This window comes from Cricetulus griseus, chromosome 8 (assembly GCF_003668045.3).
Source record: "Cricetulus griseus strain 17A/GY chromosome 8, alternate assembly CriGri-PICRH-1.0, whole genome shotgun sequence".
Lineage (NCBI taxonomy): Eukaryota > Metazoa > Chordata > Mammalia > Rodentia > Cricetidae > Cricetulus > Cricetulus griseus.
Window position 1 is genome coordinate 13,706,028 of NC_048601.1, and position 18,221 is coordinate 13,724,248.

The following is an 18,221-nucleotide window of genomic DNA, read 5'->3' on the forward strand; positions in this document are numbered from 1 at the left end:
AAAGAGCAAGAGCCTGTCTCAAAGCAAAAACTGAAAATGCAAGTTATGGTGGATACTCCAGTCGTCCTGGCACTTGGATAGAAGAAGAAGGGGGTGGGGGGCAGGAGTTCAAGACCAGCCTCAGCTACATCTCAAGTGTGAGGCCCTGTTTCAAATAAAAAATAAAAATGAACCTGATAGTGAATGTCTCCTAGGTTTCCAGACCCCGGTCCTATAGAATGATTAGAGTTAAAAGTCCAACAGCAGCTATTTACCATAGGAGGCTCTTCAGCCCTTATGGTGTAGACAGTACAGTTGAGTCATTACATTTCATTTTAATGGATTTAAATTTTAAGATAGCAGTGTGTTTTTCTACTAGGCCTAACTTGATTGTCTGGGGCGGGGGAGAGGGGGTTCAGGTGTTCAGTCTGCTTTCACCCAGCATGGGGTAAAGAGTTCCTCATTGTATTGCTGTGTCTTCATTGCACTGTTTTGAGCAGGGATATTACAACATTTTAATGAGTATGCGGCTCACAACTGTGATTCTGCTCGACAGCAGTGTTTGGCACCACAGACCAGCCATCCCAAACCTTCAGAGCTATGTTCGAATGAGCTCCTGATCTTTTTTATGTACAAGACCTCAGGAGGTATCTGGGTTCTGAGAGGTACCCAATGTGCCCCTTCAGCCAACCTGGTCTTTCTAGGGTTGGGCGAGCAATGGGTGGGGCATCAGAGGGAGAGAACCCCGCCTACCACTGTGACATCACAGAGTAAAGTCATAGTAACCCACCTCTACCCAAGCCCCTGCCCTGACTAGGAGCATTCATCCTCTCCCAACTCACCGCATACCACCTGCCCCCCTCTGCTGGCAAGAGGGGACCTGGTGAATCCTCTACCTCGACACCCAAGTCACTGAGTAACTGAGTAACAACCATCAGAGAAGAAACTGAAACACCTCTGTTTCAGAACTACTACTGGTGAATGAGCAATCCCTCTCAGTTGACTCAAAATGTTTGTCTCACCCAGGAGGTAAGTACAAAGCTTTTGGAAATCTTGTGACTACTGATCAATTCATTTCACTATTTGAGCCCCATCTTTAGTGGCATGATACACACCTGGGGTTGGTGGGCCGGCGGAGGTGAGGGTGGGGGAAATGTAAGGTTACTGGGCAGTGGGCAAGTGTGTTCAAAAAGCCAAGATAACCTAAAAAAGAGGCATTCTTGAGACTGTGGGGCAGAACTCAAAGCTCTCAAGCCAGCAATGTAGACTCCGGGAAGCACCACCAGAAGAAGCCACAGAACTCACGATCAACTGGAGAGCCCTTTTTTGAACACGGTAGCAAAAACCAGTCAGAGTTTGACATTTCCTTATCTTTTACCATTGGTTCTCTAGAGAGGGGGCAGCGAGGTTACCGGGGAATCTGTTTGCTAACATGGACCCAAGAGGTATAAAGTACAGAACACTTGAACCCTTGCCTCATTCTAGAGGTGGTTCCCCGATGTGGCTGCAATCCGTGACTTTTGTTAACGGTGCCTGCCTGCCCTTTGCTGGGTGGCACTTTAGTTTGAAAGGAGTCATCAGCCTTCTGATTGCAGGTTTGAATGCCCACTCCACCATGTCTACACTTGAGATCTGGCGCAAATCAGACTGAATTCGAGCCCTCACTTACACAATGGAGACACCGCCTCTGAGCCTGGCGGGGTTTGGGGGCCTAGGAAGCTGTTAGTGAAGTGTCTAGCCCCTAGTCTCATAGCTCGGATGGTTTTTCCTTAGATTCCACTTTCCTTCCGCCTCTTTAGATCGTCAGAGCAAACCTGTAGAGGACTCCCCACCTCCCCCTTGACCTCTTGGGGAAGCAGGTAGGTAACCACTAGACCTCAGATGCGTTGAGGGCTTCGTGTCCCTAGCCACACCTCTCAAGCATCTACAAAACGAGGCAGGCCTACCTTACCCCTCCAACAGAAAGGGTTCGGGGACCTGCATCGCTGGGGGATAGGGAAATGCTTGACTTTGTCGTACAGGGTGTGAGGAATTTACCCTAGGATCTAATCTCTTCCCTGGGCCGGTCCTCGCCTGCATCATGGGAGGCCAACTGGATACAGGGACCCACCCAAGGAAGAGAAAGAGGAAGAAACCTCGTGGTTCCCTGCCACACCCGTCCTGGAAGTCCCAAGCGCCCGCAGCACAAGGGCGGGGCCTCGCCAAACAATTCAAAACAGGCTTCTGGTGCGTCGCCGTGGCAACCACTCCCGCTGCTAGGCAACTGGGGCGCCGTAGTAAACGCTGCTGGCGTTACTCATTGAGCGAGGCATGGTGGGAATCTCATCCGGCTCAGGCACCACCGGGGCGCAGGGTGGAGATTAGGGGAGAGGGGGAAGGAAACGATGAGGCCGGAGAGGGGGCGCACGCTGAGGTGGAAAGGGGTGACCCTGCGCTGTCTGTTAACAGCCGCATCCCGGGCACCCCTCTTCCTCACTGGATCCTGCAGTCCCCTGGCAAGCCAGGGGACTGTCTGAGCAGTCACTCGCTCATGAGAGATTGCTCCACAGGAAATGCTGATGTGCCAGCGGCTTGGGACATGGAAGAAAAGCTGGGGCTTCCTCTCCTGGAAATGACGGCTATAGCAAAAGCCCTCTAATGATTCCATGACAGAGGAAAGGGAAAGGCTCGAGGAAGGCCCCAAGTCTTTTCCTTTGGCCCTTCCCACTGAACATAAGAGAACTCCCAGTACTCGTGACCCTCCTTAGGAGCACTTGGGGTTGTGCGGACCCTATCAAGCTGGCACAGTTGAGAACGGGAGGTCTGGAGTTGAACACAACACGAGCATTTGGAAGGTCATACATGCCCTCTGGGAGACTTTGATCTCATCAATGAAGTTCAATGTCCCACAGTCTAATTAAACCTCGGAAGGCTCGAGCAAAGTCAAAATGATCCTAATGTGTAGGGAATCACCCCTCTTGAAAAGGTCAGAACATTTCCGACCTGTACCTCTTTGGAGTCATGTTTGTCCTCTGGCCAGAGTAAAGATAATACTGATAATGAGATCATTGCTATTTTCTATTTGCTATTTGCTCATGGAAAGCAGGGCTGTTCCCACAGGTGGGAGAAATTGTACTGACAGAAAACTCATCTGTGTGGAAGGGCCTCTGATATGCCCCCTGGCCCTCTGAGGGTCTTTTTGTGACTCCCCATTGCCTTTGTGGGTGAATTGGGAAGAGAAGTATGTACTTGAAGCTATTTGGGCACGTGTCTGCGTTTATGTCTTTGCCCATCGCTTTCCCAACCGTGCCTTACAAAACTTGTGTTCATGAGTGTGAAGACCGCACTGGAGTCAGCAATGTGTAAAACATGGCCGATTATTACTGCCTTAGAATCGAATGAAAGGAGCAAACACATAAGGCCCGTGATGAGTTACTTGGAAGATGAGCTAGTCACAGGGAAGGTCAGGAAGTGGAGGCTCCGAAAGCAGAGCTCTCTGCCCATCAGCCAATGACAGCCAAAGCACTTTAACTCCACTCGGTGGCCTTTTGTTCGTTGAGTAATTAATGGGGCCATGGGTCAAGAATTCTGGCCCCTGGGAGGACAGAGAAACTCTCGCCAAGTGGGACAAACAAGATGTCTGAGTGGATGCCATGGGAGACAACAATGGGTCCTTAGCCCTAGGCTCCTGTGTTAGGGAAGAGATGAACACCTGTTCTTGCTCAGCATCTTCAATCACCTCTAATCTACAGCGTACTCGAAACCCAATAAATTAAATTTCTGCCTACAGAGTATGTGTGACCCAAGGCCATCACTTCCCTTTATGCATCTCTAGTAGGAAATGGTTTCACACCATGCAGTGAAGTGTGACTGAGGACCAGGGCTTGGCATTGTGATGTCACAAATAGCAAAGTACTTACATAGCCCCATGGAAGTCACCCCGGAGTCATTAACAGTCCCACTCACCAAGTTTAAATACTGTATTGAGATTCGGGATATCCATCTCTATACTGAGCTGTGGGCTTTTGAGGCAAGCCTAATTATTTTTGTTACATTGACCAGCATTTACCTCTTCTGTTCTGAGAGAGGAAAAGAAAGGGTGCGGGATAGCCAGCACGAATTACAATGAAAGGAAGTGAACGGGATGCTGGGTTCTGACTTTTTGTGGCAAGGCAGAGAAACTCATGCTTTTGTCAAGGAGAGGAAATTGGACACTGGGGCCCAAGGTCCTTGGGGAAAGGGAGCTAAGACTGGTCACATCCAGCAAGTAGCCAACCAGAAACCCACATAAACTGTACAACATAAGAATGGGCGGGTCAGAGCTGCTGCGAAGACCTACACTAATATTTTGAAAACCTTCTTTAAAGAAAATAATATAAAATTTTAACTTCAGATTGGGCAAGAGGTCCTTGAAAGCAGCACAAATAAGCAAGGGGCCCAGAAGGTGGAATTTCATTAGCTTCACTCTAAACCCACCTCTAGGCCTCCTCACCTGCCACTCCCAACCCCTTTTCCCTGAAGAAGGCAAACTTCAGGCTATTAAGGCTTCGGGGGTGCGGTTTATGAGCAGAGCAATAAAAACCAAAGACACGGTGCTGTGCCAAGCAGTGACTCAAGGCGGGATATGAGACGTGTCTCCAAGTATTTGAAGGGTGGAAGCTGAAAAAGAATTGGTCACTGTTCTAGGGTGGAGAGAGAATGAGGATACAATTAAGGAGAGAAAAATGTGCACAAAACTCATCAGGAAATGTTGGCTAAGTGTATTTTCTGATACTGCGATGTTGTGTTTCCCATGGGAGCCATTTGAGGCTCTGTTGAGTCACTGAGAACTGGAACTGGTCACCAAAAAATGTACTATAGGAAACAATCCTACGAAAGGCCCTCCCAGGAGTGGCCAGACGCCACAAAGTTCATTCTAAGTCCTGAATTCCATAAGGCTGACACACGGCAGTCTGTAGATTCATATTTGGAGTGAAAGCCAAAAGAAGGAAAGTTTTAGAAGAGAGAGGTAGCCACCTCCACCCACTTTTTGCTGACTGGAAGGAAAGGGCAGAAAAAGAAAACATAGGGGTGTAGCGCCACCCAGCGGCATGAGGAAGCCATGCAGCCAGGAAACCAGCCTATTCCACAGCAAAATGGGGCCACAAAATCCTTGTCCCCTTCTCCCAAAGGAGAGTGACTTGTGTAAAGGGTTGATAGGGTGATACATAAAACATATCCAAGGGCCAGCAAAATGGCTCAGCTGGGAGACAGGCTTTCCTCCAAGCCTGACAACCTGAGTTTGATTCCTGGAACCCACAAGATAGAAAAAGAGAATCAACTCCTCCCAGCAGTGTTTTCCATGCATGTGCCATGCCTCTGCCACACACACACACACACACACACACACACACACACACACACACACTAAAAGTAAAAAAAGAAGGTTGCAAGAGAGGCACAATGGAACAAAGGCAATAAGGAGAAAAACATTTTCAAAGAACAAAAAATTCAAAGGGGGGGAGAGGTAGCACATGCCTTAATCCTAGCACTCGGGAGGCAGAGGCAAGTGGATCTTTGAGTTCAAGACCAGTCTGGTCTCTAAGTTCCAGGACAGCCAGGGCTACACAGAGAAACCCTGTCTGGAAGAAAGAAAGGAAGAAAGGAAGAAAGAAAGGAAGGAAGGAAGGAAGGAAGAGAAGAAAGAAGGAAGAAAGAGAAGAAAGAAAAAGTCAGAAGGGCATTCTGGGTAGAAAAAGAGTAGCTGCTACAAAATATCAATTTGTACAACTCTGAGGACAGAATAACTTGTGCTTCTAGTGACTGACTAGCAAGAAGATAATGATCCACCTCTTAATGTTTAGTTGGATTCATCATCATCATCACTATTATTATTGAAACTTGTTTTGGGAAAATAAGATGTGTATTCGTTTCTTGAGAGTTGCTGACCCTGGCTGGGGATAAGCTCCTGTCCCATGCCATCCCCATCCTCACAACACTCTCAGCACCACACGTGGAGAGAAGCAAGAGTTTATGAACTGGCTAGAAAGTGGAAACCACACACAAAACAAGCCTAAAGCTGCTTCCTCGGGGAGGCTGTGAAGTAATGACAGTGGATCTACAGATTTTGGGTATTGCTATCAAAATCAAAATCAAGCCCCATCCAGTCACACCACTTACCTAGTAAACAATGAGTAGAGGGGACATAAACCACCCTTTACCTTTTATAGAAAGTCCCCTCTGCAAATGCAGATCCGTGCTGCTTGGCACTGAATCCCAGGTCCCGATTGGCAAGTTCTCTGGCGTAATCTCCAAGAACAGCTGGGCTGTGATTGCACCGTCAACTATTAAATACCCATGTTCATTGCATAGCAGGATTTAATCAAGAGGCATGCCACAAACTATAAGCTAGGAGAGGAGAGGTGGGAGGCAAGGGAGGAGGGAGGGAACTCAGCTTCCCCTCTTGCTACATTGCACCAAAGATACTTGGGCAGATGACATCCTTCCATCCTTCCAGACAGGCTACGCTGACCATGGCCAAGGTAACCAGTTCCCCATTTGATTTCTCAGGAGAAACCTTTAGACCTCATCATCTGGCTGTCCTTATTATCAGACACTGATGCTGTGGTTTTCTGTTAGTGTACATTGATGTGAGCATGGCTGCCATAGTGGCACCTACAGAGCTTCGACTCTGGCTCTTGTCTAGAAGGTAGAGTCACCTTGGGAAAGCATGTGTTAGCATATCCAAAAGCCAAGCTTTCGGGACACTGTCACTTTAGGGAAACTTGTGAAATGAGCATTCTTCTTCCAACTTGAGAAAGGCTTGTGACAAAAGATGTGGCATGGTGGTTGGTAATTCCTGAAAAGGCTCCCGAGTGAGCCGTCACTTTAACTACCTGGGGTCGAGGAAGCTCAGGATCATGCAAAGTCCTGGACATCGGGGCACACACCTGTAATTCCAGCACTTGAGAGGCAGAGGCAGGAGGATCTGCAGTGCAGGGTCAACCTGTAGGTGAATAGCTCTAGTCGGGTTGAGGTCACAAACTACATGAGACCCTGTCTCCACAAGCGGAGAAGGAAGAGGGTGGGAAGGAAGAGACTGGGCCCCTTTCGGTGGTGGCGGTTCTTTCAGGAAAGAGTCTCGAGTCAGCTCAAGTTAACAATCCTTTGTTTCTCAAATCGTTTCTTCCATAACTCACTTGTCATCATGGTTGAGGCCACAGGTGTGTACAAGCCTTAATAATCTTTTTTTTTTAATATCTGAATAACCTGGAGGAACATAATAGGTATATGCATAACTTGAAACGGGTTGAATATAAAGCCAAGATCTGTTCTTAACCAATTAAGGCTGAATAGCACTATTAAAACTGAACCCTGTGGTGAGAGATTTGGAACTGCCTAGGTCCTCAGTTTGGTCTTTTTATAGAATAATTAGTGAAGATGTTTTATCTGCAAGTTCATTTCCTGTTCAAGCAATGAATATCAGATAATTAGAAAGGACATCCACTATAGAGATCTCCACGTCAAATGTAATGCCATAGTTTTCACAGGAGCTAAGATACAGAACCAACCTACCCGACTTCCAATAGATGAATAAGAAAAATCTGCTGTGCGTACATAATGGGACTTTATTGATCTGTAAAGAAAAATCATGAAAATTTCAGGAAAGTAGATAAAGTGGAAAAATATACGAAGTGAAATAAGCCAAACCTTGGGGGGGGAAACTTAAAAATAGCTTTTAAATTTTGAATATGTATATATGCACAGGAGTGTCATGGACAATAAAGGGGTCATGAGGAGGGGGAAAGATCTAGACAGAGAGAGGGGATGGGTGATGGAATGAAAAGGGCTCATTGAGGGAGGGGCTGGTGGCAGTGAGCAGTGGGATAGGGGACCAAGTCCAAGAAGAAAGTGAAAATGCCACTGTGACACCTACTCTGTGATTGCTAATTTAAAAAAAACTGATGAGTAAAACAATCGGGAAGGGAAACTCACAGTACTGGAGTGAGGGTGAAAGCCAATAGCTTTAGGAACTAAAAAGAGGAGGCCATCTTTGAGCAGTGGAACAGCTCAGTGACAATAGACTTGTGGTGGCCAAGGTCCCTCCTGCTCCTAGATGGTGTGACTGATAAAACCTTTGCTCTCAGTCAGGGTCGCCCAGAGGCTGGCAAAGACTGGCATCTCTTGATAGAGTTAATCTGTTGAATGCAAAGCAAAACGAAACAAACATACAAACAAACAAAAAAACAAAAAACTGACTTGCAGATTCGTTTCCAGAAGCTATTCATCCTTCTGTTTTGTATTTTGGATATTTGTATAATGGCCACCTTCAAGTTTGTTACTGGCCCAGATAACCTATGTGTGTGGTATGCACTGAGTTCATCCCTGGAGATTCTGAAGAACAAAGGGCCAAGGTTGTAAGCTGTTAAATGTAGATTCTGCTAAGCTGGGGTAACAGGGAGGTGGTTATTGGGTCTGCATATTTGCCTGGGATGTTATTTCCATCTCTTAAGCTAAGCAGATTGAGGTCTGATTAATTCTGGTAGAAGAGATCCCATGAAAGCTCAAGATGGTTTGCCTTAGGAACCATCTGGAAGCTAAGCATGAGCTTCCTCTCTTTTCCCCAAGTACTAAAGAACCCCACGATGCTCAAGACTGGTCATGGTTATTTTCAATCCAAATCACATGATGAGGTTGACAAAGTCAACGTTGGTCTTTGTTTTTGAGACAGGATTTGATGTAGCCCAGGCTTCAAAGTCACTAAGTAGCTGGGAATTGTCTTCCTGCCTCTACCTCTCACGTGCTGGGACCACAACTTTGCACCACCACACTGGGGATCAAACCTGAGATTCACGCATGCTAAGCAAACACTCTCAAAATGAGCTACTAACAGTCTTTATCCTGAAGGCATCGAAACTTCCATCTGCTTCCCCTGGGGTGGTACAACTGGATAATATATACACACCATGGAGTTATAAAGAAAAAACTTATTATGTTGTTTACAGAAAAAAAGTGAAACTGGTGAGCAAGTTGGTAAGCGAAATGAGCCAGACTCAGAAAGGCAAATACTGCATGTCTCCTCTCATTTATATAAATACATATGCATAGGGATATGTGTGTCTGTAGGGCATGAACATAGAAGGGGAGCCATGGGTGAAGGAGAGTAAGGAGAGGAGGACGTCAGAGAGGGTGAAGGGAGGCAAATGATGCATGCTTTCTCTTAAATACGGAACTCACATTGAACGATGCATGTCACACATGGCATCAAAGCAGGAACAACAGGATTATTTAGGGAACAGGAAGGGACCAGCAGGAGAAAGAGAGGACGAGGAAGGGCTGGAGGGTGCAAATATAAGCAAAATAGTGATATACGTGTATGAAAATATTACCATAAACCCACTTTTTTAAAAACATGAACAAATAATTATAAAAGGTGCCTCGAAAAAGGCTGGCCAGCTCAGAGCATTTGCAGCGAGCCAGCCCTGTTCCCTTGCGGCCTCTGCCTGAGGATATATGCTGTAAGTGGGGTCCTGAGGAGGTTGTCCTCCCAGATGCACAAGCATAAATTCCATGGGGCTTGCCAGGCAGAAGCTCGCACGATGCTTGCAGGCCATCTAAAGCAGATAGGTACGATACCACCCTGCTCACATCCAGTTTACTCGATGTTAGTATCCCTCGTGATAATGCCTCTCCATCTGGTTTCACCTTCATCCCTCTGTAAACCTGTCCATAATCTATCTAGCCATTGCCTGCCTGTGGAAATTACTGCTGCTTCTGCAAGAGCCACATAGGGTTCAGAGTCAATGAACACACCATCACTATAATGCTTGCTCTTGGCCGCATTGCAGCTCAGCTTCCCCAGGACTCCTGGAGGAAGCACTCAAGTGGCCGGCTTTGGTACTCGGTGTTGAACGAAAGAGGACTGAATGGGGCCTGAGAGCATGCTCTCCAACTGTCTCCTCTTGTGTGTTGCAGATGGAACTCCAGAAGGATTCCCCTCTCCAGCGGACCTTCATATCTGCCATCCTCAACATGCTATCACTCGGCCTCTCAGCAACATCCCTGCTCAGCAGCGAATGGTTTGTGGGCACACAGAAGGTGCCCAAGCCCCTGTGCGGGCAAGGTCTGGCAGCCAAATGCTTTGACATGCCGATGTCCTTGGATGGGGTCGTCACCAACGCATCCGCCCCGGAGATGGTACAATACACCTGGGAGACTGGGGATGACCGGTTCTCCTTCCTTACCTTCCGCAGTGGCATGTGGCTATCCTGTGAGGAAACCATGGAAGAGCCAGGTAATTTCCTCACACCAGCTACACGGATTGGTCTGCTTTTTTTTTTTTTTTTAATTGCATTTTTATTTGGGCCATGCATGGGTGTGTATGGGGGCATGCACATACATGAGGAGGTCAGAGGGCAGTGTGCAGGGATCCATTCTCTCCCCAGGGGATCAACCTCAGCTAGTCAGGCTTGGCGAGCATGAACCTTTACCCACTGAGCCATCTCATTTGTTTGCCTTTAAAAGAATGTTCATTGAGCCATTATCTCAATAGCCCAGGCTGTCCTAGAACTCACTCTGGCTCTGGCTGATTTAGAAGTTGCCAAAATCTACCTGCCTTGGCTTCTTGAGTACTCATACTATGGATATAAGACACCCACGCCAGGCTAGGGCAGAGAATTTTTTGAGTCTTATACAGGCAAAGAAATTCCATTAGGCCTGAGGAGTCAGAGCAGCAGTGGGAAAGCCTACACCTTCCCAAACCCTGATGGGCCTCGTGCCCAAACCCCACTTTCTATTATCTCTATGGCCCCTTTTAACAAAGTCAGAAGTCCCTGAGGCTTTCAGCTCCTCCAGCTTCAGCAGACCTGGTTTAACGAAGCTTTGGGGCCTGTCACATTGGAATCATTAGAACCTTCACACTAGCCAGGCAGTGGTGGCGCACACCTTTAATCACAGTGCTCAGGAGGCAGAGGCAGGAGAACTCTCTGAGTTCGAGACCAGCCTGGTCTACAAGAGGTAGTTCTAGGACAGTGTCCAAAGCCACAGAGAAACCCCGTCTCGAAAAACCAAAATAAAGAAAAAAAAAAAAAAAAAAAAAGAACCTTCATGCTAATGGGTTAGAGTTGCTGCTTAGAAAGAATCTTGGTTCTGCCCAGCTGACCTCAGATGAATTAACTTCATTTCGTAGGCCTTGGTTTTCCTGTTAGGTCAAAGGGGCTGAGGTAGGTCACCTCTAAAGCCTCTTTCCTTCCTGGCTAGGAATTAGTGTTTCAATTTAAAAAGTAAGGGGAAACTATAGTGGCGTACTCCTATAGAACCAACATTCCAGAGAGGCTGAGGCGGAAAGATGGAGAGCATCCTGGACTATCTGGTTAGACCATCTCAAAAAGCCAAGGGTTGGAGATGTAGTGCTGTGATTAGCATGTGTTAGCCCTGTTTTTGGTTCCCAGAATTTCAAAATGTACTAATGGAAGGAAGGAAGGAAGATAGATAGATAGATAGATAGATAGATAGATAGATAGATAGATAGATAGATAGATTTATTTAGTATTCCTTAGATTAGAAAGGCACCAAAGATAGGTATATCCTGCCTCCATCTCTTATTCCCGATTCAGAATATAAGTCAGTGGGGCCTGGGAAGAGACATGAGGGTGATGTATTTTCTAAAAGCTGAAATCACCCAATTTTATTCTGAAATTTCTACAAAGTGGGCTAAGAGGAAAAGACACAAGAGAAATAAAGAAATGGAGGGATAAGAGAGGCAGGAGAGTGAGAAAGTTTGAGAACAGATACACGTATCTGTAGCCTTGTGTCACCTAACACTGGCAAAGTCACAGGACTGCAAAACAATTTAGAGCCATTTTGGTCCAGGTGCAAAGTTTGTTAGCATGGAGACAGGAGATTGGAACTCTGCCCTACAAAGATGCTCTCAGGAAAACATTGTCTTCATAATCAGAGATGAAGGCCAGAAAAACGAATCTTGGATGCCTCATTCATGGGTCCATTTTCTCCTGTCAAAACAGGACACCAACTGAGCAAAATAGGATACCAGCTGAGTGAAGGGCTACTTGTGTGCTCCTCAGGGGCTGAGTCAGAGCAAATGGAGCAGGGCTGGGTATGGGGTGGGAGGTCTCTATCCCCAGGAAGTCTTATGGCACTGACCCTTGTGTGTTTTAGGGGAGAAATGCCGAAGCTTCATTGAACTCACACCACCAGCCCAGAGAGGTGAGAAAGGACTACTGGAATTTGCCACGTTGCAAGGCTCATATCACCCCACTCTCCGATTTGGAAGGGAGTGGTTGATGGAGAAGGCCTCCCCTCTCCACCTCCCTTTGGGGCCAGTGACAAGTACGTGTTCAGTGACTGGAGACCTGGGGCCTTTCTGGATCTAAACTGCTTCGACCTCCTTCTGTCTCTGAGGCCCACAGGCTGATAGGAATCGCTCCTAAATAGACACTCAGATATATGCAAGATTGCAGCTCACAAAAAAAGTCACCAGCACCCAACCCAGACACGAGCTGAAGAGTTTGTGGCCTTCACCTCCCTTTTGTATTATTATTGGGGGAGGGATTGGCTTTGGCTTTTGTTCCCTTGAGAATGGGGTCTCTTTGTAGCTGGGCTAGCCTTGAGAAACCACTACAGGTAGAGGCCACCTTGTCCAAGTTTTTTGTCTTAGGTGTTTTTGTTTGTTTTTTCTTTTAATATGCCACGAGATATCTTGTCCAAGTTTGTTTAAATAAGAAGTGAGAGGTCGGGAGGATAAATACCCAAACCCCAATTAAAGAAAAAGACAAGAAAGAGGACTGGTTTGATAAAAATGGAGTGATCTGTTTGCCAACTAGGCTTAGCAGTCTTTACAGCCCGTCAAGTGGTGATACGTTGGTTCTTCATAGCCACCACTGGGTGCTGCTTTCAGCTTTGTCTCTCTCTCCTCCTGCTCCTCTGGGCCTCTGACTTCTGGTGGGCACTCGTGTCCACAGTGGTTACTAACTGCTGTCTGGGTGTGGTTCCTTTTCCCGGCTTCTTGCAGAAGTCCTCTGGTTCTCACTGGGTACCCAAATCGCCTACATCGGACTCCAATTCATCAGCTTCCTCCTGCTACTGACAGATCTGCTGCTTACCGGTAACCCTGGCTGTGGACTCAAGCTGAGCGCCTTTTCGGCCATCTCTTTAGTCCTGTCAGGTAAGTGACCTGAAGTGGCTCCTTGGTATTTTGTTGTTGTTGTTTTGCTTTTCCACAATCACCGTTAAACAAAATTGAAAGTAAAATAAGATTTTACACACACACACACACACACACACACACACACACACACACACACACACAGAGTGAAGGTTAAAGGGTGGGAAGAAGTAAAAGTGAGCAATAGCCATGATAGACTTGACTCTGATTTTGCCACAGGGTAATTAATCATTGTAAAGATAGGCATGCAAGGAGACACCCCTCCCCTAGATTCATTTCCCAGGAAATGTGATGGCAAAGGAGTCATGGATGCCCTGACATAGACTGACCCAGATGCCAACAAATAGATGCCATGCAGCCTTCTCCAAGGCCTCTGCCTCTTGTTCCCTCTATAGGCCTTCTGGGGATGGTGGCCCACATGATGTATTCACAAGTCTTCCAGGCCACTGCCAACTTAGGTCCGGACGACTGGAGACCACACTCCTGGAATTATGGCTGGGCTTTCTAGTGAGTATTGCCCATCCCCTGAACCTTCACAACCCAACTCCAGCCACCACACACAGGATTTTCTACCCTCGGCTGGATGTACCTTTCCATGTCCTCCTCCATCAGTCCACCGCAGGGCGGACCAGAGGGGCATCTACTCTCTCCCTGCCCTCAGAGGGTACATAGAACATTCTTCTTGCTTGCTTTGAGGATGCAGCTGGAATAAGTTGCTTCTTCGTCTGACCTACAAACTGTCCTTGAATAACAAGGCTGGTTTTCTATGACTTGTGGGAACTATGCTATATGTTCCATATTTTATGATTTGAGGTATTATAGAAGTGGACAATAACTATAATCTTGAAATTAGGGTTAAATTCCATCTGATTTCTTGATGGTCCCCAATGGAAATCTCTTGCACTCATTATATACTCCCTATTCCAAGAGTAACTTCTTACTAACTCCAGATTTTAGACTTAGTTCTACTGAACTGCCAGAAATAAAACTGCATGGCATCAGCTGTCATCACCTTCTTCAACCCATCCATGAGGACAGTGCTGGAGTTCCAAGTGTAAACAGATACAGGAAGAGCTTCCACCAATGCCAACCCATTGCCACACACTTGACCACTGTTTGCCTCCCCATCCTAACCTTAAAACTCAGACTTCATCATTTTAAATTTCTTTGAGGGGGGGCGTATAAAAAAATCACAAGTAGCCCAAGCTAGCCTCTGTGTAGCCAAAGCTGGCCCTGAACTTGATTCTCCTGCTGCTTTTACTTCTCAAGTGCTGGGATTACAGGTGTACCACCTTCAACACATGCAAGCAGAACATCATTTGTTTAAGTCTCAAGTACTCTTTCCTTGGAAACCCTCCACCTTCAGGAGTTCTTTCTCTGGTGTTTTATTCTCTTCCTTTCTCCATGGAGGAACATTCTCTACTCACCGCAAAGCTAACAAGCCAGATTCACATAAACTGAGATACGTGCTGAGAGCATGGACAGCACAGCACACACACCACTGGCCTCACATGTCCACCCTATGGAGGCCTTTCCACACTGCCCATGTTGTCATGCTCCAGTACAGGCTTTGTCCATCCACGAGCCCTGTGTCAAGCATTGCTGGGTTCCCCAAACAGTCAGGCCTCCCTTTTTGCCCACTTTCAACCTTTCTTGGCATTTGAATGGTAGGGCTGGGTTGGTGAGATGACTCAGTGGGTAAAGCAACTGCCATGGAATCATAAGGACATGAGTTCAAATCCCTGGGACACGCATAGAAGCCATATACAATAGTACATGCATCTGTGATCCCAGCAGTGTGGAGAAATGGGAAGCAGAGACACAGAATTCTTGAAAGCTCATAGGCCAGTGAGCCTGTGCACCCAGTGTCGTCAATAGCAAAAGGGATAACTGCCTCAAACAAGAGGCTGTACAAAGACACAAGAGACATGCAGACAGACATTCAGACACAGAGAGATGCATACAGACAGACACACATACAGAAAGATAGACAGACACAGAGACATACATACATACATACAGACGGACAGACAGACAGACAGACACACACACACACACACACACACACACACACACACACACACACACACACACAGAAAACAGAATTTGGGGGCTCAGGCTGACATTCTCACCAGAATGATCACATGGAATCCATTGTCAGGGGCAACAAACAGGAATCTGCAGGACAGCCCTCACCTGGTTCTCACCAGCCTTTGGCCTCCAAGCACCCCCTCCTATCCTCACAAACCTGTTTCCAAGGTTTCACAGAAGGACAGGGCTGTTCAGGGGTTTGGGTTCCCAGATCGTTAGGAATGTGTTTGATGGAGTTCCCTGGGGTGCTTTTTTCTTTCTCAGATCCACCCAGCTTGTACTCACATCCAGGTTCCACTGTAAACTACCCCTTGCCAAGAACGACAGTTCTCCTAATAATCAAATTCCACTGGAGCAAAGTGTGATGCCTTCAGATCTGTAGTAAAATGTTTTCATGAGGCCAGGCATTAGTGGCACACGTCTTTAATCCCAGCACTCTGTGAGTTTGGAGGCCAGGCTGGTCTACAGAGAGTGAGTTCCAGGACAACCTCCAAAACTACAGAGAAACCCTGTCTCAACCCCCCCCCCCATTCATGAATGACTCTCAAGTCTCATCTTGGGGGACAATTAAGAATGTTGAACAGAAGAGGGATGATGGCTCCAGAGTCAGGCAAAGTGCATGAAGGGAAGAAAAAACGGGTAGAAGGTGCATTAGATCATTCTCACCACATAGAAGAGAGCTGGAGGTCTGTGGGATCCAGATTTTACAGGGGTAAAAATACACACCATACGAGGCACAAAAGAGCATGTCAGTGACAACTGATGGAATTAAATGGATCGAACACCTCCTGTTTATTTTGACTCCAAAACTAAGGCAGATGAAGCCCTCTGGACTCAGTCCTTCACAGAAACATGGTAGAAGGCAACACACTCACATTCCTAAGTCCCCCCAAAACACAGTGCCTAGTCTGGCAGAACAGTTGGCACTTTTCTTTCCGTAAAGTCAGACTCTCACTGTCCCTTCTCTGTGTTTGCCTCTAGCATGGCCTGGGTTTCCTTCACCTGCTGCATGGCGTCAGCTGTCACCACCTTCAACACATACACAAGGATGATGCTGGAGTTCCAGTGCAGGCGCAGGAAGAGTTTCAACCCCAACCCCAGTCGCATTGACCACCACCACCGCTGTTTCCTTCCCCAGCTGGCATGTGCAGCCCAGGAAGGGGGACCTTTGACCAGCTGCCATCAGTGTCCCAACCATCCCATCCGCTCTGTCTCCGAAGGCATTGACCTCTACTCAGCTTTACAAGACAAGGAATTTCAGCAAGAGACCAGCCAGGAGCTAAAAGTGGCTGGGTCATCCATAGAAGAGCAGTGTTAGAAGTTAAGTGGGTTTGGGAAGCAGGCTAAACCCTACCATCTGTGTTTGCTTATTATCAACATCCGCTTAAAGCAAAAGTGTCTCTTGAGCCTGTGTTTAGAAGCTAAGAATAAGAGGACCTCCAGTCCTCTCCAGAAGGGCACTGCCCTGCCCCCTTTCCCTTGACACCCCTTTGCTCTACCCATCTCCCATCTCGTGTATCCAGAATCCTCGTCTCTTCACTGACTGCTTAAGGCCAGTTCTAGACTAAATGCAGATAAGGCAAGTTGAAATACAGTTCTACCTTTAAGGGTCTGATAAAGCTGTCTAGAAGAATCACAGGTGAGCAAATCGATGGTGGCTTACCTACTCGCACTGGGATTTTTCTGGAAGTCAAACACAGGAGTATAGAAACAACTGAAGGCATCTTGCATTCTTGCATGCTGGTGTCTTGGATGCTCACAGTAGCTAGTGCAGTATGATCAAATGGGCAGGTTAGGGAGCTGGCTTCTTCTCCAGAGAACTTGTGTTCAACTTCCAGCACCTAATGCAAGGCGGTAAGGCCAGTTCCAGGGGAATCTCACGCCCTCTCCCAGCCTCCACAGATACTGTATACACGGCACTCACACATACAGGCAGGCAAACCACCCAGATGAACAAAATTTCAAAACAACTGGGTAAGGTGTTTGCTGCACAAAATTCACAGACTGAACTTGATTCCTGGGCCCTATGTGGTGGAAAACAAGACCCCAAAAGTTGTGTGACCCCCACACATACGCCACAGCGCACACAATAATAATAAAAATTAAAAAATAAAAACATGATTAAACATGCCCCCAGAAGCTGTTGAGAGGTAGTATGATATATGAAGCTTTATTTTTTAAAAATCTTTTTAAAAAAGATTTATTTGTTATGTACACAGTGTTCTGCCTGCATGTATGTCTGCAGACCAGATTTCACTACAGATGGTTGTGAGCCACCATGTGGTTGCTGGGAATTGAACTCAGGACCTTTGGAAGAGCAGGCAGTGCTCTTAACCACTGAGCCATCTCTCCAGCCCCTATATGAAGCTTACTATAGCCTATAGGATCAGGCTCAATTCTAGAATGGCCTCCCAAGTTCCCAGAGGAGACCCACACAGGGGCTTCTTCCGTGACTTAAGACTGAGGCAAGCCTTCCTCTCTGGATACCCACTTAGGCGTCTCAAACTGTCCCTACTGTATCCTCCACAAAGGATGCCATCCAGCTACTCACCTCTTTCCTCCAAGGGAAGTAAACCATGTTGGTTAGCAAGAAAGAGAAGACTACACACGTATATTCCTGTACACGGCATTTATTCGTTCTGTAACAGTTCACATTTTAAAAGGTGCACTCCGGCAACAGGCCCCCTGGCTCCTCAACACAGGCATGTGGACAGCGATTCACATTCCTGGGGCTAGTTGGTATCGCCACACGGTATATTTGGGGGTGGTAAGGATGCTCTGCGGGGGAGGGGGAGGTTGAGAGGAGGGAGGGAAGACCCCTGCATGATATACAGGCATTACTTCTAAGTGTAGTGGTCAGGCTGACTTTGGGTCATCCAGTATTGAGCAATTCCTGCTGTGGATATCTGGGCGAGTCGCTGCAAGGAGGAGGGAGTGCAGAGAGGCAGTTGACGGGAGGCCAGCACCCACATTGGCCAGATGAAGTCACCTCAACCATCAGCCACTTTTC

At 47.1% G+C, this 18,221-nt stretch overlaps 1 protein-coding gene across 3 annotated transcripts; it reads left to right on the forward strand.

Annotated features, from left to right (window-relative positions):
• The first annotated feature begins 960 nt into the window (after positions 1–960).
• On the forward strand, positions 961–16,529 carry Gsg1 (germ cell associated 1). Of its 3 annotated transcripts, none has more exons than XM_027429999.2 (6): positions 961–1,008; positions 9,913–10,231; positions 12,115–12,285; positions 12,968–13,120; positions 13,516–13,627; positions 16,193–16,529. In XM_027429999.2, the coding sequence occupies exons 1-6, from the start codon at positions 961–963 to the stop codon at positions 16,527–16,529; spliced, it is 1,140 nt and encodes a 379-aa protein (XP_027285800.1). The 3 variants fall into 3 exon arrangements, with proteins under 3 accessions (XP_027285800.1, XP_027285802.1, XP_027285803.1); XM_027430001.2 differs by having other exon boundaries at positions 12,115–12,162; XM_027430002.2 differs by lacking the exons at positions 961–1,008; positions 12,968–13,120 and having other exon boundaries at positions 9,910–10,231; positions 12,115–12,162.
• The last annotated feature ends 1,692 nt before the right edge of the window (positions 16,530–18,221 follow it).

Bases quoted from the DNA above. Each gene is read 5' to 3' on its own strand.
- Gsg1 (XM_027429999.2), top strand. From the start codon at position 961: ATGAGCAATCCCTCTCAGTTGACTCAAAATGTTTGTCTCACCCAGGAG. The intron at 12,286-12,967 runs GTACGTGTTCAG...GGCTTCTTGCAG, and splicing joins CCCTTTGGGGCCAGTGACAA to AAGTCCTCTGGTTCTCACTG. The intron at 13,121-13,515 runs GTAAGTGACCTG...TTCCCTCTATAG, and splicing joins CATCTCTTTAGTCCTGTCAG to GCCTTCTGGGGATGGTGGCC.